The sequence below is a fragment of the Molothrus aeneus genome, chromosome Z, assembly GCF_037042795.1.
Source record: "Molothrus aeneus isolate 106 chromosome Z, BPBGC_Maene_1.0, whole genome shotgun sequence".
NCBI lineage: Eukaryota > Metazoa > Chordata > Aves > Passeriformes > Icteridae > Molothrus > Molothrus aeneus.
The window spans coordinates 12102356-12126828 of NC_089680.1; the positions used below are offsets into that span (position 1 = coordinate 12102356).

The 24473-nt window shown below is 36.7% G+C and overlaps 1 protein-coding gene across 1 annotated transcript in view; it reads right to left on the minus strand.

Moving 5' to 3' along the window:
* RICTOR (RPTOR independent companion of MTOR complex 2) overlaps nt 1-24473 on the minus strand; it is a 75878-nt gene that overhangs the window by 16010 nt on the left and 35395 nt on the right. Inside the window, exons 10-30 of the mRNA XM_066568647.1 lie at nt 23888-23955; nt 22590-22672; nt 21881-21968; nt 20945-21035; nt 20734-20800; nt 20546-20626; nt 19110-19210; nt 17477-17639; nt 16964-17065; nt 14554-14600; nt 11633-11768; nt 10889-11088; nt 9776-9902; nt 8440-8604; nt 7919-7995; nt 7737-7815; nt 6778-6887; nt 3032-3119; nt 2176-2268; nt 1230-1336; nt 333-562 (exon numbers count right to left, since the gene is read on the minus strand). Coding sequence (XP_066424744.1) covers nt 333-562; nt 1230-1336; nt 2176-2268; nt 3032-3119; nt 6778-6887; nt 7737-7815; nt 7919-7995; nt 8440-8604; nt 9776-9902; nt 10889-11088; nt 11633-11768; nt 14554-14600; nt 16964-17065; nt 17477-17639; nt 19110-19210; nt 20546-20626; nt 20734-20800; nt 20945-21035; nt 21881-21968; nt 22590-22672; nt 23888-23955 — 2303 coding nt within the window. The remainder of the gene's footprint in view (nt 1-332; nt 563-1229; nt 1337-2175; nt 2269-3031; nt 3120-6777; nt 6888-7736; nt 7816-7918; nt 7996-8439; nt 8605-9775; nt 9903-10888; nt 11089-11632; nt 11769-14553; nt 14601-16963; nt 17066-17476; nt 17640-19109; nt 19211-20545; nt 20627-20733; nt 20801-20944; nt 21036-21880; nt 21969-22589; nt 22673-23887; nt 23956-24473) is intronic.

The window sequence follows — 24473 nt, forward strand, 5'->3', positions numbered from 1 at the left end:
TTTCTGTAGCATGTTACAGCAAACTGCCATGACTCAAAAATAAGTAACTTAACCTCATGTGAAAATTTTTCTTCTACATCAAGTGTTAAGCTAAGACACTCTTTTACTCCCTCTGACTCGTCTGCATCTCTCTGAATGGACATAAATGTCCTATTGCTTGTACTGTTTTACTGCAAGACCACCTTTACACCATTGGTCTGTACCTCATCCTACCAAAAGGTTGATGAGAACACCAAAATGCTGTTTGTGGTGGGCTGGGCTCTTTGCAGGTATTTTTTGTTTGCTTGTTCATTTTTCTCCTGTTTTCTTGTTTTGGTGTTCTGGTTACTTACTTGATGGAGCAGATTCACTTTCACTGTTGTGCCTTGAACTGGTAGACTCAGAGTTCAAGCTAAGAGTGCTTGGTATAGAAGAAAGTTCATTGCAGAGCTGCTCCATGTCATCAGGGACCACTGGCCAAGGCTGTCTACGACTGTGTCTCACTGCATCCCAGTTGTGATGCTTCAAAATGTCACATCCTTGTTTAGTTTTGGCTATTAGACCAAGCACGTAGACACAGGTTCTGTATTTAATGTATATATAGAAAAAAAAAAGCAACAATAATAGCACCTAATTAAACTAAACTTACTTGACATTTGAAAGGAAACAACTTCAAAGCAATTCAGGAGAAACTTCACAAAACTGAGAAACAGCATACTGTTAATTTTAATTTGCAAATCAATTCAAGCTCAGGAAATTCAATAATATATCTGAGAACAAGATACTATTAAAAAATAAAAATTACCACAACGGCCTGATTACATAAAGTAGAAAACTACCTTTTGAAAAAAAGGCCAAACATTTATACAGTAGCAATGTTAGACAAAATGCCATCTATTTATTATTATTTTAATATCTATTATTATTTTAAATATTTTAAAAATGTATTGAATAAAAAAGATGGAATAATAAATTCTCACAGAGATATAAACAGCAAGTATTTTGTTTTACAGAACAGGAGAAAAGTAGTATCTACCTTTTTTCCTAGATTTGTTTACTTCATGTTCTTTCAGATTTCCTACACAATTCTGCAGTTGCATAGAACTGAGACTGATACTCAAACACCAGTGACTTTAACAGCTGGTTTCCAATAAAGTACAAATCTGTACTCATGTAAATCAGATAAAGTTATCTGAAAACTGATCACAACCACCATCTGAAAATTTTATGTATATATCAGACACACATACCCTCTAACAGACAGAACCTCACAATGTTGAGCAAGTGCCATTATATCAGGAATTACATTCTCCTCTTGAAGCAAGTTAAGACCCCAATTCGATGATCCGATATTGCCCTGGAATGAAATTTTTCAAGTAAGTTTTGATCTTAATATGATCTGCAGCACTATCAATGTAAAGCTTTGACAATTTTGTTTGTTGGTAGTATAGTTTAAAGCCCATCTTCCCAAAGCAGTTGAAAGACCTGAGTACCCTTTCTGGCATTTCCTAGCTGTGCTAATAAAAAAGCACTCAGCACACCTCGTATAATACCTAAAGCTGCTCTAAGTTAGAACTAATATGTATTTATAAGTTCTACTACATCCTGCAGCATGATCTTGGTTTATCATTTTACATTCCTCTTACACAGGCATCTGGTTACATATCTACAGTATCTTCCCCTAACAGTCCCCTTGGACAAGTGTTCTGAAATTAACTTTGGGGAAGGCAAGAAGCACATTTAGGAGTGTAGCTTGTATATACACCAACACTAGGTTTTTGCCTGTCCCAAGTACCAGGGCATCATGACCACATGGATCAACACTGGCAGCCAACTTCCTTGCAGAAATGTTAGGGACTACCACAGCAAATACATTAAACTCAGACCATGGCAACTTTTAACTTGTAACTATCAATTCCATACTAACACTCATATGGCAATGTGTTATTCTTATTTGTTAAAAAGAAAAAAACGACAAAGTGATTATTAAAAACCTCAGAATGAAACAGTTGCAGTGAACCATCTTCAACTGAAAGTATCATTATGGAACAAAATGCTAACTTGAAAAAAATCACGTATTTTTTGAAAAAAAAATCCTTATTTTTTTTAGTTTTATAGAACTTCGCTTAATTATTTAAGAATCAACAGTTATAACGGAACTAAACAACTGCAAAACTCAGTAAATATATTACTAACCAAGGCCCAAAGGGCTGCCTTCAGCTGCTTAATTCCTTCCCACTTATCCAGCATTGGAGAACGAACAGTGTAACTTAGGTCTGTAACAATACTCTGAAGGAGAAAAACAGAGGAAGAAAAAACTAAGTTGAAAATTAATAGGAGACTTCAGCCAAACAGGCTCTCTTGCATTTACAGTAGAAGTTAAAGCAATAATTCAAATCATGCACTCTAGGAAGAACAGTGGTAATTCTGTAATCATAACCATAAATTAACAGCAGTAATAATGCAAAAGAAAGTTTCAATGAAATAGCAGATTGCATTAAGTTATTTCAAATATTAAAAGGATGACAGATTAGTCAAACTAACACACTGCAATATATACACTTTCTCTTGAACTTTTCAAAGAGCATTGTCAATTCAATAAATCATTTTACCAACCCGCATCAAAAGTGAACTTAAGCAATTATGGCTTAGGGCTTGTTTTCTTAGATTTTCAAAATATTAGAAATATTTTATTCCCTCATCTCCCAATTTCTGTATGCTTAAAAAGAAAAGGCATAGTTTAACCACATGCATAACTGTCAATATACAGTCCACAGAGACTAACAATTTTTTCTTTTTATGAATTGGCTCTCCATGCTAAGATTTTGCTAGTCATTTTAAGAAAAATGTTGCAAGGTATTTTGGTGATACTTCAGTGTCAGGAAGGCATTTTACATGAGATTAGATGGCAAAGACTGCCTTCACAACTTAAGACTCAAAATCAACTTCTTCTACAACGCCTATTTAAATGCCATCTCTTTTAAAACCTTTTTTCAAAAGGTTTATAATGATCTTTAAAATATTTCAAGTTATAAATTATTATTATCCTCACCTGAGACTCCAATAAATGGCAGCCTGTTTTATGGTGCACCAGTTGGCCATAAAGGTGAACTGGCAGGTAGACATGTGGTCGCTGTAATCTGGGAGAAAGAGAAACATACATAGGTTTCCCAGCACTTCAAATATCTTATTTTAAAATAAATTACACTGCAATGTAATACAATGGCTTACCCGTGATTTTTTTCAAATAGAGAATTCTTCTGAGGAATTTAGAAAGTCATAAACTGTTTCAATTGGAAAGGACAATCATCTAATCCAACTGCCAAACCACTTCAGGGCTGACTGGAAGTTAAAGCCTTTTGTTAAGGACACTATCCAAATGCTTCTTGAACACTGAAAGACTTGGGGCATCAACCACCTCTCCAGGATGCCTGTTCTCCTATGTGACCACCTACAACCCTTGTGGTAAGGAAATACTTTTTGGTATCCAGTCTGAACCTCTCCTGCTTCAGCTCTGAACCATTCCCATGCATCCTGCCCCTGGATGCCAGGGAGAAGAGCTCAGCACCTCCCTGTGCCCTTCCCCTCCTCAGGAAGCTGTGGAGAGCAGTGAGGTCACACCTCAGCCTCCTTTTCCCCAAAGTGGACAAGCCCAAAGACTTCAGCTGCTCCTCACTGGAGGTTCCAGCTCTGATTCCCTCCTCAGGATGCACGGAAGGACCTTCCCATCCTTCTCTGCCAGCAGGGCCCAGCAGGCCCCAGGCGAGGCCAATCCCCTCCCTGGGCCGGCTGTGCCCTGCTCCGTGCTCTGGGATGGGCTTTGGCTGTGCCCTGCTCGGTGCTCTGGGATGGGCTTTGGCTGTGCCCTGCTCCGTGCTCTGGGATGGGCTTTGGCTGTGCCCTGCTCGGTGCTCTGGGATGGGCTTTGGCTGTGCCCTGCTCCGTGCTCTGGGATGGGCTTTGGCTGTGCCCTGCTCGGTGCTCTGGGATGGGCTTTGGCTGTGCCCTGCTCCGTGCTCTGGGATGGGCTTTGGCTGTGCCCTGCTCGGTGCTCTGGGATGGGCTTTGGCTGTGCCCTGCTCCGTGCTCTGGGATGGGCTTTGGCTGTGCCCTGCTCCATGCTCTGGGAGGGGCTTTGGCTGTGCTCTGGGATGGGCTTTGGCTGTGCCCTGCTCGGTGCTCTGGGATGGGCTTTGGCTGTGCCCTGCTTTGGCTGTGCTCTGGGATGGGCTTTGGCTGTGCCCTGCTCGGTGCTCTGGGAGGGGCTTTGGCTGTGCCCTGCTCCGTGCTCTGGGATGGGCTTTGGCTGTGCCCTGCTCGGTGCTCTGGGATGGGCTTGGGCTGTGCCCTGCTCCGTGCTCTGGGATGGGCTTTGGCTGTGCCCTGCTCCGTGCTCTGGGATGGGCTTTGGCTGTGCCCTGCTCGGTGCTCTGGGAGGGGCTTTGGCTGTGCCCTGCTCCGTGCTCTGGGATGGGCTTTGGCTGTGCCCTGCACGGTGCTCTGGGAGGGGCTTTGTCCTCAGGGCTGCCCGGGCACTGCTGACCCACCCTGAGCCACCCCTCTCCCACTTCACCCCTGTGCCCGGTGTCACTCCTTCCCAGGTGCACAATCCAACATTTGGACTTGACAAATTTCACCCCATTTAAGATTGCTCAGTGCTCCAATCTATCTAGATCCCTCTGCAAGGCCTCTTGTACCTCAAAATTATCCACAGCACCTCCCAGTCTGGATCATCAGCAAAACCTGCTACTGGTGCACTCACCTCCAGCACTGATACAGAACTGGCCCTGGAATGGAGCCCTGAGGAACACCACTGGTGTGACCAGTCACCAACCAGATGTTACCCCACTCACTACAACCCTTTCGGCTCAGTCCCTCAGCCAGTTCTTCAGCCACCACTCCATGAACCTGCTCATCCCACAGCATGACAACTTGTCCAGAAGGACGTTGTGGAGGACAGCATCAAAAATCTTGCCAAGATCCAGGACAACAACATCTACCACCTTCCCTTCACCCTACTGGGTGACCTTACCACGGAAGGCTAACAACTTAGTTTAAGAAAACTTTCCCTTTGTGAACCCATGCTAACTGTTCCTGATGACTGCATTGTCTTTCAAATGCCTTTCAACAATACCCAGTATAATCTTCTACATAATTTTCCCAAAAAATGAAGTTAGACTAATAGGTCTGTACCTCTCTGGATCTTCTCTTATGTGCTTCTTGCAAACTGGAATAAACTGGCTAGATTCCAGTCAGCAGGGACTTCCCTAGATTCACAAGACTTTTGGCAGATGATAAGAGATGGGTCCTGACACAACATCTGCTAGCTCCTTTAGTACTGGTGGGCTAGTACTGATGAGGCTAGTCCCTCAGCCTGGTGGGAACCAGGCCCCATGACCTGGTGAACATTCAGCTGACACAGACGGTCCCTTACAATGTTAGTGTCCACATATGGAAAGATACAGTTTCCACATTTGTGGACCTCTCGCTCAGAGAAACCAGGCAGCCCAAGGTATATCAATATTGCTGAAGATTCAGACAAAAAAACCCCACAAAATTTTAATTCATCTCTGTTTTTTCTTCATCTCTGTAAGTCAGGTGACCATCTTCAGCAAGAATTGATGCAGTGTTTTCTTCACACCTCCTCTTTCCTGTTGTGTCACACAACATACTCAGCTTCAGTCCTGAATGAGCTTTGGCCTTTTGTGCCTTCTTTCTGCTTACGTGAACCGTGGTTTTGTAGTCCTTCCTGTGAAGGGTGATCTTCTAGAGATCGTTTATTTCTTTTTCCTCTAGAGCTCCATGAAGAGTTCCCTGTTCAGCCAAGGTGGTCTTCTGCCCTGCTTGCTTGACTTACAACACATGGGATTGCCTACCCCTGTGCTTCTAAAAGATAGCTCCTAAAGATGGACCAGCATTTCTGGACTCCTGGGCCTCAAAAATGTACTCTACTAAAGCAGCTCCCCAAGTTAGCTCCCCTGAAGCCCTGAGTAGCAACTCTGCTGTGCTTTTTCTCATTACATTGAAAATTTTAAACTTAACCATGCCATGACCACTGTGGCCTAGAGAACCTCCCCTCCATCACATCTCCCACAAGCCCTACATTCACAAACAGCAAGTTGAGGAGGGCATCTTTCCCAGTTGGCTCACTGAGTATCTCTCCTACAGACTTTCTCCTACTGAGAATTTCCAAGGCTGCTTGTCATTGCATTACATTATCCGCAGTTGATGCCTAGAAGTTGAAATCTTCCACAGGAAGCCCATAAGAACAAGAGCTACTGATCCAGAAGTTTCTCCTACTTGTCTATACAATGACTCATCAGTACTAACATCCTGGCTGAGCAATCAGTAGCAGACACCCAGTGCATCACTTCCTTTGCTTTCCATCCCCTTAATCCTCACCCAGAGGTTCTCAACCACATCACCACCAACTGTAAGGGCTGTATAATCAAACCTCTTCCTTATATATTTATCTGCCCATCCCTGCTGAAAAGCCTGTAGCCCTCCATTCCAGCACTCCAGCCATGGCACTCAATCCACCAAGTCTTTATAAAATGAATTGTAAAAGCTCTAAAACTAATTATATAGAAGCTCTGAAATAAATTACAATAAAACTCTGGGAGTTAAGCAATGCATCCAGTTCATCCTGTGTGTTTCTTACACTGTGCTGATGTACTGCTCCAGAAGCATAATAAACTGAAATCGTGTTGGTAGCCTTTTGCCTCATACATTTCAGTTTCCAGCTCTCCAGATCAGTTCCCCCAGCTTGTGCCCCAGAATGCATTTTCCTAAATTTACCTTTGGTTGCTCCGACGAACATAGTTATCCCCATCAACAGGTTTGCGGTATGTTGTAAGTGCTTCATTAAGTTGTTCTTCAATCAATTCAACGTATTTTAGGTTATATTCCTGTAAGAAAACAGACGAGGGTTGACACAGTACATTTAGTGGTTTATGGTGTTATAGCATGAGACTTTATAAGGAAGAAATAATTGAGGAAGGTTGCTTAAGAAAGACTGAATTTTTTATGATCTGAAGGTAGGGCTCAAGAAAATGAATGCACTTCACACATAGGAGTTTGCGAATCAACAATTAATTTCATAATTATTTTAGGGAATTTGTTAAAAAAAGGAAGAAAGAAATACTTCATATCTGACACACTCAATTTCAATAGATCATCATGCATTTCAGTTCTCCCTGAGAAGTGACACTTAAACCACTAAGAAAGTTGCCAACAGGAATGAGACAAATGTCTTATAATCAATTACAAAACCAAAATAACATATGAAGAGTTTAATTGAAGTTATGACAATAATGAATTTTTCTTAATGGTCTTGTGTTCCTCTTTACTTCCTAACAGCATCAACCAATTCTGTCTTCATGACCTCTAGGTTTAACTTTAATTACCAGAGGTAACAGGTATCTTGAAAAGCAGCATTACTTTGCATACTTCTCTAGATAACAACCTTCCATAAAAACCTATTTTAGAAGGTCACTACACTCCTGAAAAATTTGCTGAAATACCAGAATTTTTTAAAGGTCTTGGTAAATCAAAATCACATTTGAAGAGAAGCTATGGAACTCTAAGTCTCTGTCAACCTTTACCAGCAAAAATGCTGTATCACTGATGCAATAAATGGATTGCACAAGCTTTACAAGTACATTAAAATGCAATAATTTTTAAGAATCTCTGTTCTAAATCTGCATATTTACACCATTCCTCCTAATATCCAGCAAACATTTTCTTCTTAGCATTACCTTTTGCCACTTTTCCATCTGTTTTGTTACATAACCTCTTTCATTTAGATAAGAAAACCCCTTTGGGATGGACAGAAATCTATTAAAAAAAAAATCAGACAGTTAACATTGCAATTTAAACAACTCCCAGAATCTGAATTTGTTTCCACAATGTGAAGTCAAACAGCATATTCAACATTTACCTTAGGAGTAGAAGCAAACCCTTGTCTCCAAGATGAGAAAGAGCTGGTTTCATTTGGATAAGAGCATGAAGATTGGCCTAAAATAATTAAGAACACAAAGAGTATTTGAGCACTATTATAATTCCAAAAATGATTTGCAATAATTACAACACTCTGCCTGCAATGAAACAGCAAGTTTTTCACAAGTGTCAAATGCTAACTTAACCCTAGTATGATCAATTTTAGATATCTTCTGTCATAAAATATAAATTACTTCACAAGAAGTATAATGAATAAAGTAAGTTGCAATTCATATTTAAATACAGGCATAATCCAGAAGTCTATGTTTTCTTGTAAGTAATATTGCAGTAGTTTCATCCAAGGGGTCTTATTATAAACTATTTAAAGTCCATCAATGACAATTCTAAAAGGAAACCATCAGTACCTTCTTGCCTATTTGTACTTTGCTACTAGGGAAGGGGGTGGGGAAGAGCTTAAGAGCAGCATATCAAAAAGAGGTTAAAAAGAGAAGGGATGCTCACCTTGTCTTCACACGCCTCATCTAGAATATCAAGTGCCTCAGAAGAAATAGTTTTATTTTTATCATGTAACTGGGTCACCAGTAACTCAATCCCCCAGTTGCTGAAGAACTCTACATTAGCTCTCAGCAACACTCTTAAGTGTTTTGTGGCGTATAACCTGCAGCTCTGTAAAGTAAGGAAAATGTTTTCTTGAATGGAAGAAAAATAACTAACACAGCTCATGATTTATAACTTCTAAAAATACTTTTCAATTACTGCATTTTGCAGCAAGCAACTGCGATGCACACTTTATCTACTAAAATTACAGTTTTTTAGAGAGCTATTTATATCTCAGCAAATGGGAAAACTGAATCTAAGATCACAAGTAAATTGGTCATCATAAATGTCCAATCCTACATCTTTTATTATTGTATTATTATGTCTTTTGAAGAGAATTTAGAAGCAAGTAAAAAAAATATAGTAGTAGGGAGCTTTGTCTTTCAATGAGTCATTCCTTCAACCTCAAGTATCTTCATTACTTTCAGACTCCACTCTATCCATAAGAATCATCACATCTTTGACAGTGTTAGAGAAATATTCTCAATGTATGTCCTCCTCTTCCAAAATACAGTGAGGCATTTAAAGCTAGTACCTACGTTCTCCTCTCTTTTATCTATTCTGGAAAATATTCTGTCTGTTCAGAGAACAGAAACAACTTCATTTGAAGTAATGAACATTCTTTCCTATTTGCATTTCAAATTCTTGTCATCTATCTCCCTGACATCAGTGATTGCTTGTCTAACAACGTTACCTTAAAAGTCAAGAGTTTCCTCTCCCAAATCCATGTAATTATATTTTTTATCCTTATCCACCTTCTTTGAGTCAGAAGAACACATCCCAATGCCTATTTTTGAACCAACCTCTCATTCCAGCATCTATAGTATCTACTCCGTTCCAACACAGAGTAACCTCAACCATTATCAGAACAGTATCTACTAGAAGGCTAACATGCTTAGCACTGCTAGAAATACAGATTTCTGTTTGTGATATCAATGCCTTCACAATTTATTAAAGATGCCACTGACCCAAACAATCACACTGCACTTAGTTATACATATCAAGACTTTAGACCCCAGGTTCTATTTGAAGGACTTAATTTCTTGAGGAAAAATACAATACAGGGTATGATGTTCACAACATATTTAAAAGCTACACTTGTAGGATGTTCATTTCTCTGAATACAAAACTAAGAACCCTTTTCATATATAACAGCTTAAAAATAAAGTCATACACCTTAAATAATAAAATAAATGTGTAGAGGGCAGTAACAAAGGACTGTAAGTTGAACTGAACTTACATCAGTAGCTGCTGTCAGGATTTTAGAAAGGATGACTCTTGCCAATCCATCTCTGCTATAATCCAGACTAGAAACAGTCAGTTTTAACAAGTGATCTTGGTTCTTCAAAGAACAAAGATTAAGAAGACTGGAGGCATGCAAGGGGAGGAGGAAGAAAATAAAATTAGTATTTGAACCCACTTGAACCATCAATAATTTAAACTTAAGTATTTTGAATTATACTTTTATTACTATAAATGCGATATACAAAGTATGTTCTTGTATGAAACTGAGTAACTTTAAATTGTTATAACTATAAAGTCAAATAGGGATGAAATAATGCACTGAATTGCAAGGGGAAAACCTCAAACCAACATCTTTTATAATTGCCCTGTAAAAATTTTGTCAGCATAATTAGTGATTATCAGTTTAAAAACAAATGCTCAGGAAGCTCTGTGAAAAATTCTTCATTTTAAAACATTGTGTATAAAGCTTGCCATCAAGTTAGTCTTATTAACCGTCTAGATTTTATTGTATATTACGTTTTCTAAAGCCAGTGAAAAGCTTGCTTTCTAAAAATCAACAAAATCAACAATAAAAGATAAAAAGGAGTACATTAAAACACTTGCATTTTAACTTCAAGTTTATTATATGTTGATAAACTAGTACTAGTCACCAGTCAATTTATTCCCAAAGGAACCTAAGTTTGTCTGTACCTCAACAAAATTTTGAGCTGCAAAACTCCACTCAAATATACTGGAGTGAAATTTTAAGTGCAACATACATCAGCATTTCACAAACAGTATGGTACTTTCCATTTTTTCACGGTTTGTGTGTTTTTAGTTTAGTTAATTTTTCTATTTCCCCACACTGAGTCTTTCAGTACCCTGTAATCCTTCCTGATACGCATCACTGTCACACAGGTGTGGATAGGAAAAAGTAAATCATCTGTCACCTCTGTCTGCTTAGTAATGACAGATTAGAAGACTTTAGAAAAAAAATGGGGACCTCTACTTGTAACTTCACCAAAATAACCTGAAGTTTTCAGCTTTTCAGATGGTGGCCCTCACACAGTTTAGAATTTGCATAACTATTACACTGCAAGTACAACTTAAACCAAATAAAAGCACTCACCACTGAAAAACATTGCATTTTTCAAGCATTTTCACTCCATGAGGGTGACAAGATAAAGTACCAAAAAACAGGAAGTAGTGCTGGCTAAGGGTATTTAGTAACCCATTATTCTGAAGACTACGTTCAGGCTTCATGCCTGATGAAGAGTTGAGCCAAAGTACAATATCTTTAACCAATTCCTCCAGGTAACCTTGTCCATCCTAGCAAAATAAAGAGGAATAGCATCTGTTAGTAATAGAAATGTGTTTCTTCTTCACCGAAACTCACTACTTTAAATTTCTTAAAATGTACAAACACAATACAGAAATGCAGGCTGGAAAACAATTCAGACTAAAGAATAAGTTTCAAGGCAAATAAAAGGAGCTAAGCATGGAGATATCTTAGGATTAATTATCTTTCTAGGAAAAGGGCAAAGTATTATTCAGTGATATTTTCCTCTGACCTGAGGCATAAAAGTCTTTAGCACAAAAGAAGGAGTTCAAAAAGGAAAGTTATACACACCATCGATAATAAAAAAAAATTCCTTCAAACTCTAAGTTGAATTTAACAAAGCTGTATTTAATAAAACTTCTACATAAACATGGTCATCTTTCTCAATATTTCACATTGTATTTCTTAATTACACTGATGATTTTAGATTTAACACCCAAAATCTCAGAAGTCTTTACCAAAAACTAAGGTTGCAGGTGGCATTCAACAAGACTACTCATTCTACTTCTAGTCTTATAGCTGAAAATTTCTTACCTCCTCTGATTCAAGAAGAAATTCAGTAAATTGACAACCCACAACAGTGAGCTGCTTCGCCTTGGCATAGTCCAGATCCAGGTTAGCATAGAGTTTACTGCTAGGCTTGTAAAAATACAGCAATCTCCTTACAAACCTATAGAAAGTAAAATAGAATTGGCTATTTTTCAGTATGACAAGGAGACAGTCTCACAATACAAAATGATGCTAGAAAAAACAGGTTGTTCTTGGTTTCTTGGCAATAAGTCTTAAAAATTTATCAAAAGAGTAGCAGGTAACAGAAGTGACTCTAACCAGACAATTTCAGAGATGCTGCTGTACTGGGCATTACAAGGGGTTTTCTATACCATGGCCTAATATAAGCAAAGGAACTTAAAACTATATGCTCTCAGAAGCTGTATCTTCCTTCTCATTCTCATAATTTATTCTGCTGTAATTTATCCTGTGGCAAGTTTCAAAGACAGTATTATCTAGACTAACAAACAGCTTAAAAAATAAACTTGTGACCTGAGCTTTCTTCAGCTATTATAGTTACTGCTACTGGATCTGTAAAACACATTTTCATGTTCTGACAGGAAAAAAACCTCATTTATTCAGCAACACTATTTCCAGACACCTGACTTAACCATTTCTGAAGCATAACACACTGCTAACACACTCTCAGACTTTTAAAAGTACAGTAAGCAATGTAGCTTGAGTTTTGCATCACAGGAATAAGTCTCCAGCAGAGATCCTCCTCTCACAAATTCTTCAAAATATAAATTTGTGCTTTAAAATAACAAAAAATGTTCCATCAGAAGGCAGATATGTCAGATATTAAAAAACTTAATTACAAAACTGTACTCATATTTGAAAAAGCCAGAGTAGTCCACTACGCCTAACTCCAAACACAGGACCAATTACAAAGGAAATCTGAGGACTTAAGTTTTGTAAAATAAAAAGCATTTTATCCTGGGTTACCAGCAATAAATATATATTGACACACAAATTTATACACATATGTATCTACGTGTATATTTAAGCGTGTATGTGTGCTCATCAACACGGATGCATTCAGTTTTGGTGCCCCTGGGCCCCTCAGTACATACAGCAAGGACATTGAGGTGCTGGAACAAGTCCAGGACAAAAGAACTGGGGCAGGGTCTGGAGCACAAGTCCTGTGAGGAGCAGCTGAGGGAGCTGGGGCTGTTTAACCTGGAGAAAAGGAGGCTCAGGGGAGACCTTAGTGCTCTTTACAACTCCATCACAGGAGGTTGCACCCAGGAAGAGGTGGTCTCTCCTCCCAGGTGACAAGTGACAGAATGAGAGAAAAAGGCCTTTGGTTGCCCCAAAGAAGTTTTGATTGGATATTAGGAAAAATTTCTGGACTAAATGAGAGGTCAGGCATTTGAACTGCCCAGGGAATTGTTGGTGTCACCATTTCCAGAGGGATTTAAAGGACACATAGACATGGCACTTAGAAACTTTAGCAGTGACTTTAGCAGTTGGACTCAATGATCTTTGAGGTCTTTTTCATGATTCTGTGATCCTCTATGTATACATACACTGCATGAAATGTATCTCTCTGAATTGAAGGAATCTTTAAAAAAACTGGAATTTCATTTTTATAACTGTAAGATCATCACAACAACACTAACATTAAAAAAAGATCAATTTATAGAAGGAGAAATAAATGTAATTTACACTTGAAAAGCAAAGCAGCAGAATTTTTTTTATCATTGGCAGTGAAACGAAAGAGATTTGGGGCTTAGTTACTTATAATTAAACAGGAGAAACAGCATTTTAAAGCCATTAAGCTCCCAATTCTGCAGAAATGATCAATGAACTACAGAAGCTTTACACCAATTCAATTCTAGATTTTCCCAATTTATTTGGAGTTAAATCACTGAGGCACTGAACAATGCTTGAGCAATTTTGCAGCACAAAACCATGGAACAGGAACACTGTCCCACATAGGGAGGTTGAGGAGTGCGTGTTGGTGTCATAGTCAGAACTGCAGACACTGCTTTAGAGAACCGATGTTATAAACTACCATATTTGGAAAATAATCCTTTACCCTGAAGTACAGACTGGCAATTAACATTTCAGGAAAACCCAGAAAAAATGCGAATGTAAAATTAAATCACGGTTATGATAACAATGGGACTACTGTTTATGCTGTAAATATATCATAAAAGTACCCCAACTACTTTTTGGTAAAAATTTAAAGCAGAGCCACAGGAGCCTCTCAGCATATATTCTATCTTTTGGGTTTTCCCCCAGTTCAGGAAGCAGCTTTTTCATGCCCACAAGTACTGACCTATTCTTCAAAATAATGTAATCTATTTCTGAAACACATGCTAAAAGGCACATCCAAGAACTAATTAGTAACACTATGACCACACAGGCACAGAAGTAATAAACATGTCTTACTGACAACAGACATGAAAGGAACCAGAGCTGTACTGGAGGTTTTTTGTTTGTTTGGTCGTTTTTTTTTCCAAATCACACATGTTTCTCCTACTATTAACAGCAACTAGAAATAATTTCCTCTTGGATATTGATGAAAGCTGTAGTTAAAAACCCATACAACAATGGACTTAACTCTGTAAAATTTTTCCAAGCTCTGACATAAAAACACTTCTGACTGATATATCAAGCAGTAACATTTCTAAGGTTTAAAGTTAAATATAGTATTTGCAGAAGTGGTATGATTCCTATGGGACTAAATATATAAAGCACCTGTGCATAGAAAAGAAGCTTAAACACATGTTTATTTAAAGCCAATATTGCAACTTAATTATCCAAATTTACACCTTAACTTCTTATCTACAGATTAGCTTTTAGAAACGTGATACATCTAGGCAATATTTTACTGCAGTACTAAAGGATGGTTTTCCAAATTTCTTTCTTCAAAGGAAGTCTACATAATTTTTACATACCTATGCAGCTGTTCATCTTTGTAGTTCCTTAGATTTATATTTGGCCACTAGAAAAAACAGCAAATATAGCATTATATGAAACTTGTACATCAGTCCTTGATTAGTCAGTAAAATTCACTTACTTCTATCAGTTGTATTTACTTAATAATCAGAAACTTTTCTTGCACCTAATGTTATGTCTTAAAAAAAGACATGATTTTATTGAAAAGCCCACACTGCCTGCTTCAAGAATTGTTCAATTTTTCTCTTGAGAAGGACAGGGAATATTGGCCACATACTATATGTACAAGACCACAGTTGTAATGAAAACAAAAAAAAGTATGAGAAGCTGATGAAAAATAAACAATTTTGCTTAGTTTCTTTTCTGCAAATAACAAAAAATTTGATTATGCATAACAGGGAAATAATTTTTAGCTACTGTTTTGAATATTCATCAGATTGGCTTAAAAGTAATCATTATTCTGTTACAGATCACTTAAAAATGCTGCTTACTAAAATGGTATTTAAACCCTTGTTGATGCTTTCTCAGATACATTAAGAAGGACCACATGAGAAATAATATTCTCTTTAGGATCTATTCTTTCTTCCCATTACATTTTCCTCTGTTTATACAACCATCTGTTGTCTCTATGGTTTCAGATTTCTTTCTGTTGCTACTAATGAGTATCTTCTTGTCAGGAATGGGAAAAAAGTGAATCAAACATTCTTCTTTCCTATCTATGCAGCACTGTTCTACATTTCCAGTTGGTATTCCAGTATTAAGACACACACAGCACTAGTTAATGATTAGTAAAATTGATCACACCAAGTAATAGTGCCAGATACAGATGAGGCTGACACTTTTGCTGCTCTTTTAGCAGCTTAGACAGCAAGCTGAGCAAGTGAAAAAGGTAGTAAGGCACCACCTGAACTGCACACAATGAGGTGGTTAGAGAGCTGATGCTCCACAGATACAAGGCTGCAACAGACAAGGGGGAGGTGAGCAGCCAAATGAGGTAACAAATTTCAGACACTGGAATCTGGATCCTGCTCATTAGGGGACTAAAGACAACCACTCTGGTAACATTATCTCAGTTTATGCTGGTGTTACACAGAACAGAAATGGTTAGAAGTAAGCCAGAAAACATACACACTTCTCACTCAGAAAGGAGTCCCCAGTTTTCAGACATTAGGAACTTTTTGACATGACACTAGAAAATACATTGCTGGGGAGGTCTGAGATGGCAGGGAAACTGGCTGTTTGACATAAATTTCAGTTTAAAATACCCCAAAACACAGAGGTCAACTACATAAAGCTTCCACTGTTAAAATACTACACATACTAACAGTGAGATTCTGAAAAACAGTTTTCTGGTAATATCTTTAATAGGGAATCAAAGGTAAAAGTAACTATGACTAATAATAGTTATATAGTAACCCAGTAAACGGTATAATGGCAGTAAAAAGTCTTTAAACAGTGAAATCTGGTGGAGCAAAGCTACTGTCATATACATATTCAGGTCTTTATACCAGACAGATTCTTGCTCTTTCAACTTTATCGGTCCCTGAAAAAAAGGCACAAAAATATTTAGTTTCTTTTCTTTTTCTCAAAAAAACAACATAGTCTTGATTATGACTGTCACCATTAAGCCTTTTTTGTACTTTGACCATCTTTGTAACAACACAGTAAAGAAGACAGTAAGAGAATGCTATTCAGCTCAAGGATGGCTTTGATGCACAGAATGACATTTTGGAATAATTTTGGTTTGAAATATTAAGTATTTAGAAAGTTTTCTTAGTCAAGCAAAGTATATTTTCTGCTTACAAAAAGAGGTAGTATCTTAAAATCTGTGCATTAAATATATTTAAGATATATAAATATATTTAAAACAATGCCCATCACCCCATTAGTTATTTCCTTTATATTGTAAAAAGAAATTAATTCTGTAATGAAATCATTGTTATAGAAGTATTTGCATTAGTTCAAAACATTTAATGAAGTTTTCATACATGGTTCAGTGTAAGCATCTGAAGTTTGATCTAGAACCCACCTCTTACTAAAACCTTCAGCTCACATTATTTTAAAAAAATCTGCTATGAATCTTAACATAGCAGTACCGCTCTGCAGTCTGAGGTATTAGCAGCTTTAAAGACAATATACCTAATTCTATAAAGTTGATTTCTATACAAATAAAAACATAAAACATTTAATACATGCTTCTTAGGAAACTGTGAATTTAACTATCATTTAATGTAGTTTAAGGGTTGCATATAAAGAGACTACAGCAGCACTGACTAAACCCAGGAGATTCTAATTTCCTGAAATAAAACCAATTATTAGATGTATTCTGGGATGAATATTAGAAAGCCAAGGCTCACAAGTGAAAAAGACTTTTTCTCCAACATATTATCATGGCCTTTGTAAGCTCACCTTCAGTATGGTCCCTATTAAATTCCAATTCCAGTCGAGGTTCTCTTTGTGATTGAGCACTTGGCTGTCTCGAAGATTCATGATGAGTGCTTCTTCGGTATCCTGGAATACAGACATGAAACAACAGGTTTCCCTGCATCATCTTTTTCAGTCTTGCCACATGAACTACTTACTGCTCATGTAAAAATCATTAAAGTGCTGTGTTTTACAGTAAATTGTATGGTTATAGTACTGCATTGTATGGTTATAGTACTGTGTTAAGGATCTAAAAGTACTGCATTAAGGATCACAACTGGTCGCAAAAAGCATTAAAAGTTATTGGAAATTCATTCCTTAATGTACAGAAATGCAATTTAGTATCCATAAGTGTCTGCAAGACAAACGGGATAAAAAAATACTACATAGAATCACACAAATGATTCTGAATTACACTGAGTGAATCTTGAGGGGTAGGATACAAGTCTCCACAACACAGGGTCAAATTCAGGTTTGAAAAATGAATTATCATAATACCTTTAAAATAAAGATGTCTTTCTGCACACGGTACTGATCCCTTTTCTGGTGTGTTGAGATGGCTTTCTGAATAATATGATCTAAATGGAGGCTGTAAGGTTTAGGGCCTCTTTTCTTCATCTCGTGAAAACGTTTTAAGCAGTTGAGTGCTGCACTTGCCCGCCTATTAGAAAAAAGAAATACTATAATTAGTACTTGGCAATTGTTATCAGACTAAAGAGGACCCCCACCTTCTCAGTAAACAGTTCAAGAAAGAGCTGACCAACAATTCTGAAACAAAGAAAATTATTTTCTTGAGACACATTTTTATACAACCACAAGACTCAGTCTCATATCAAAATTATACAGAAAATTATCTTTTGGAGTTTCTAGCAGTGAAATATTATCCTTACTGATAACTTTTCTTCTGCTCTGCAATTACTGGTGTCTGTCACAGTTCAGAGAGGATATTGGAAAGTTTAAAGTTGACTTCCATTGTGAGATATCACAGTAGATCAACATTCTGCAGTGAAGTTGGTAGTTGAGAGCGCTAGCTTCAACTTAGAGTAACACAGCGTCTCTCATTCATTCTCATCCCCATCCTGCCTCTCTGCAAGGGTGGCAGGACTATCAATAGTACACTCCCTGCTCTTATATCTAAACAGTTCAGCAACAGCATGTTTCTGCTTTCTGGGAAAAGATAGGAAGTAACCTGAATGACAGCTGACAGGGGTAAAACCAGTTAATTACAAAACAATGGTAGCAGAAACCCCCCCCCCACTGAGCAAATAAAAATAAAGAAGTCTTAAAAAGAGGAGTCAAGTCAATCTTTCTTCCCCATAAACAAAAACTGTCATAGTGTAGGAGAGTGCTTTTATTTTATTTTCAAACAAATACCTTTGGATTTGTCACTTATTTAACTTTAATCTGTAACACAAAGATTACAATTTTCAGACTATAAAACAGTGTAGAGTGCTGACCAATCACAAAATCCTCAAACAAAATATACTACTTCTAAAAAACCACTTTCTTTCAACAGAAATGGGAATTCTTACTACTCTATCAGGTGTGTCCAGAAATACCAACAAGGACAACAATTCAGGTAATGTATAAGCATCTGTCTTCTGCCCTTTGTCCTTTTTTTCACCCTACCACTTTGGCCATGTGAAATATCCTCTCCTGAAATTTCAGATATGCCTTTTTTGAAAAACTAATGCTGTCATTGCATAGCAACGTTCTCCAATGACATATAAGAAACCTTCAAAACTAAAAAACAGAAGAGCACTACACTTTTAGGAAGTACTCTACAAGCACCATTTATCATTTCACACTAACAGTTTAGAAAAATCCTGTAATTTATCACTGACAATACAATGAAAGACAGAACATTATGTTATATATCAGAATACTGATCTGACAAGACAGATCAGAAATGGCAAGAGTCCTTAAAAATACATTTTTACAAGTGAAAGAAACCTCAACACACTGATTTTGTCTTCTACAAAGAAAACCAACTAAGAACACAAAGTTGAAGAAATACATATTAAAGACGTGTGAATTTATAATTATTTGACTTCTTCCTTTAGAAAGTTTCAGAGAAGATAGCATTTTGTGACAGAACTTTATGCTTTCAAATGTAACATATAATTCTTACTGTCTTTTCTCTTTCATGATGTCAAAGGATGCTGCCATATTCATCAGTGTTGGTAAGCAGTGCAAGTGATGGCTATGAGAATGAGGAAGAATTGTGTTTGCCTACAAAAAAATCCAACAAAAGACCCGCTAAAATAACTTATTACAACGATTTCATTCATCTTTTTAGGATCAACGTTTCAAGAATCTACCACTTTTCACAAGATTTTAACAAATTTATGACAACAAAATTACATTTTGCTTAATGTCAGAGCATAATTATCCACATGATTTTGAATTTGTGATCTAACAAATCAACCTGAATTACACTAGCAAGTAACCTGAAACAATTTCAGAGTTTTATAGTACATATTGTTTCCACTGGAGTTTAAGTTGCAATATGCAAAGACTTGCAAAGCAGGAGCTTATGTCATGTACATAAAAGTACTAAAAAACCCTAAAATCAGAAATCCAGTTAAAGCTGATGATTTCTACTAAAGCATTACCACACAAAACCCCCTGATTTATTAACATAACATTCTAAGTTACTTGACATTTAAGTGCTTTTAATAAACATACATAGTTCTGCAAATATTTTTAGAAACTAAAGAAAATGAAGATAAAGAGATTACTTACATTTCCAAACACTAAATAAACAGGTGTATTTAGTGTATTTTTTAAGTATTTTTTTCAGTCTTTGAGAAACAGTAGCCATATCTGATTAACAGATCATCCTTCAGAAAATCAAAAAATACCTGTGCTTTATAGCATACTCCAGTGTGAGTTAACAATCACACCCATTCAAAAGTATTCAGGAAACCAGAAAAATAGGATATAATATTATAAAAAATGTACACAGGAGTATTTATGAAAACAGTATCATCATCTCAGTACAAGATTAGTTTAAGAAAGAGAAGATACTGTAAGGCTGTCTTAGGTCCACAGAAGTGGAATGAAGCTGAAGCTTCCCTGCAGCAGGAGCACTCCACCAAGATGGAATTGCCTAAATGAGTAACATAGAGTACCAAAAGCACATCAAGCTGAGTATGAATAAATTTTCATCTGTCTCCCCTGTGAGGCAGAAAGCTAAACACACTTGGTCAGAGGCCTACTGACCATCATTCTTAGAAAAGCAAAAATTAGCAATGGTCCTTTTCCCAAACACAGTTACTGATGGGAGTGTTCGGAGGGTTCCAGCTTAAAAATACAACTGCTGCTATGGCAAGAAAGTGAGAGTCAGACCTACAGACAGCCTTGGAGCAGAGCCCCTAGCACTAAATTCTTTCCAAACAGTCTTCCTATTGAATTATACTGGCTTTAATCTATGAAGTGCCAAAAGATATAATGTGAAATTAATCCACTATTCAGATGAAAACTACATGTTTCAAGCTTGGAATACAAATTAATGCTATAATAGCAAGTATCTATTCACAAGTAGTTACATAGAGTGGTATTTACCATGTGCAGAAGTTCTCCCAAAAGGATAGTTGCTCTGACAGATACATGGTCATCGCTACTTGTGATCACTTCAACCAGACCCTTCAGAAAGCAAAAAAACATTACAACATTTAAGGTATAACACCTTGCTTGAACTCTTGCAAGGAAAATGTAGCAAGCATCTATTAAAACTGAAAGTCATTAGTTACCTCCAGAAGCCCATTGGTAATAAAAGCAGAAAGCACTAAAGCCAAGTAATTATCCATGAGATCAGGCCTAAAGAGGAAAAAAGTATGAAAACAGTTTAGAAAGTACATTTCTTATTGTTCCTGCAAGAAAACAAGAAACGTTTTGTCCACACTGCCACAAAACAAAAGAAAAGGAATGGCTTAGACTAAGTTAAAGTCATTAAATCCTCACCTTGACCTGGCTCGATGGGGTAAAACAGTTTTAGCCTCAGCAGCTACAAAGCCATCAGAAAGTCTCCAGCAGTCTTGAAACCTGCCTGGATCTAGAACAAGAAAATATGGACAATGGTAATTATAAACTTGGCTTTTACAGTATTATTATAATGGCAGTCTGTATGTAAATAATAGCCCTTGCCTGCAAATATTATTTCAGGTGGTTTCAAATTACAGAAAATTTTGTCAGAGGGGATCTCTAACAAGTCATCTAGTCCACAGTCCTGAACAAAGCAAGGGTACCTTGAAAGCTAGGACAAAGATTGTATCTAAGTGTCAACAAAAACAGTGATATTTCCAATTCATAAACATATTAAACATGTTTAAGAGAAAATACCATTAGCACCTAAAATGTTACAAGGTACATCCATATAAAGGAGTAGAAAGTTTGAAACAAATAATGATTTATTTACTTATAAATTTAAAAAAGCAGAGACTTCTCTTGGGTTTACAAAGGACTAATTCTAAAGGTAAAATACTAACTTGGTTAAATTTAAAGACACGAATAAGCATGCACTTGCCCTCAAAAAAGCAGCAGTCTAAGGACAATGGAGACAACTAACAGATAGACAATATACAGAAAAGACTAATAACTTGTCTGTAGTATTCACTAACACATCCACAATTCTGAATATTCCTAACAGTTCAAAGAAGTCTAATCTGTACTGCTGACCTTACAGTCTTTGCATTAACGCCTAACTATGCTGATCTTTCAAACTTATAATACTTAACAGATGATAAAGAATTTCAGACAGGACTTCAGAGCACCCTGAATTAAATTAAATTCAGCGATAAAACAAAGGCAATTTACAGTACATAGGAGACAGCAGAGGCTTTAAATTTGTATAGGAGTTTAATACACAGAATTCTTATGTGAATTGTTTTAAATACTTACCTACACTGAGAAGTGCCTCAATAAATTCTTCTGCAATAACAGGGAGAGGAAGGCGAAATATATCGTAGAGAACTTCAAGCAGACCTCGCTACCAAAGAAAACATAACACAACAGGAATTTTACAGATTTACAAAATTGTCCCTTAAGATTTCTAGAGTGATAACACTGGTGCATTTGTTGCAGTGTTTTTTTCACAAATGGAAATAAACTGGAGAAGAGAGGATGAGGTTTTTTTACTTTTGAATTGTCTCTTATTGTCACTATGAATGCTATAGTAGTTCAGGCTACTTAGACTGCAAATTTTTACAATAGTTACATCTGGAACCATCAACTTTTCTCTATTAAGTTTAATTTGTGAAGAAACATTTTTTTACCTGGAATTCAACTCTGATTATCATGCTCTAAACTTGCGACTGCAGCTACTGTAAACGTGCGTTGATCTGTACCAGAGTAAAAACTTATTTATGAACTTTTCTCCATTTTGTCACATATACATGGTGTGCTTCCCAATTTCATAGGAATTTTATAACAGGATTACAGACTTGAACTTTGGGGGTTAAATAAACTCAGGAACAGCTGTTTCATAACTGGAGTCTGTATTTATTTAAACCACTTAATTATTTAAAAGTTAAGAATGACTTAATTAAAATATTATTTCAGTAATATATTCCAGTAAGTATATTATCAGTACTAAATATTCACCACCTACCCGGATTTCCATATTTGGTATACAGAGTACCCCAATGAGAGACTGAATCCCAGAATTTCCAGGTTTGCACAGGCTGATAATACCTAGAAAATATTAAATGTATAACAATATTCCCTCATCAAAAAAGAAAGGACAATAAACACATTTTTAAATTAGATTTCCAGTTTGAAAATAAGTACACATGAAAAAAATGTTACTAATCACAAAACTTTATTTCCTCATTAAAAAATTGTGCTACTTTTGTCCTTCCATTGTGAACAGTACTCAAAAGTTACCTGTGAAAACAACATATGTATGGAAGAAATGAGAAAAAGATGAAAGTGTCTCTAACGAGTAACTCTTCAGCCTGAAGGTTTTCATCATCTGAGCAGAACTGTTAGGTATTTCAATCAAAAGCTGTATCTTAACCTAACAAATTAATTCATTTCCCTTTAGTCTCAGGGGAATTCTAACAGCTGTTAGATCTAAGTGTCTGAGTCCAGGAAGATGCAGTAACACACCTATCAGAAACTGTTTTCTGAAAAGTTTCAAAGTCATCACATGCTTCCTCTTCAAGCATGTGAGAACACACAAGAAACTTGAAAGAGACCTAAATATTAAAATTAAGCTTAGTGATCATTGTCAGAATTTAAAAAAATAACACAAATAGTGTCACGAAACAGCTTAAGTATAGCCTGGAAAAACTCCACTCAAAATTTTGGTAAATGTTTATATTAACTGATTTAAATCTGCAAGACAGTGTCTTGAAAAAAAAAAAATAAGCAATCCCTGAGGCAGTACCTTCATCTCGCATATTGTAATATCACAGAGAAAGGATTTAGTAAAATGAAAAAAAAAACAACCTTTTTTGATTTAGAAATATCTTCTACATGAAAAATTGCTATATCCATTTCCAATTTCTCTTCAGCTATGGCAAAAGCAGATGAAATATTTGCCAATATCTCTTAACACAGACAAAAAAACTTCATTTACAGCGGCAGAACCATCTCAAATGCAAGTTCTTATGATATGAATGTTATTTTAAACACCCTTTAACACATTAGATTTCAAGAATGACCATCAAAATGTAATTTATAAGGCATTTTACACAGGAGAGGAAAAGCTATGCCTTCTCAGGAGTCTAAGAAAACTATGCATTGCATCCTCCAATTTTACAGTATCAAAACACATATTAAGTTCCGTTGTAGGAAGGTATTGATAGAAATTAGACATATCAAATGAGACAGATAGTGTGTCATTAAATAGAGATAAAATCACAGTTCCGATCATCCAGTTTCAAACAAATAAACAAATCTTACCTGCCCATGATCGAAATGCAGCCACTATTCCCATTTTACTAGCCAGGAATCGTGCTTCTCTGTCCTCTCTGCCAGTGAAACAAAAAATGTCACAATGCAGGTAATAATTACAAAACAAACAGTACTACAGTATTATTATTAAAACTGAGATAGGGGACAAAATCCAGAGTAAAAGAAGTATTTTATGTATGCATATATGTGTACATATGTATTTACACAATGTATATAGACACAGAAAAGGTTTAGAATTTTTGATTATTGCTACTTTTTCTCTGCCAGGGGAGTTTCCACAGGAGGATAACATAAAAAACACCCCAAGGGGTCATATGTATCACTCTGCACCTCCATTGACACTAAGTCTAGAGCAGAGATGTAAAGATTTGGACCTTATTCAGTTCCCCAGACCTAAGCATCTAATCCTGTTTCATAATTAAAAAATCCTGAATAATTCAAGTTGTAAGCCACCTCAGGAGATCTCTCTTTAGTCCAAATCACCTAGTCTGTTATCAGACTAGGCCAGATTATAGAAACATAGAATGGTTTGCTTTGGAAGGCACTTTTAAAGGTCATCATAGTTCAACCCCTC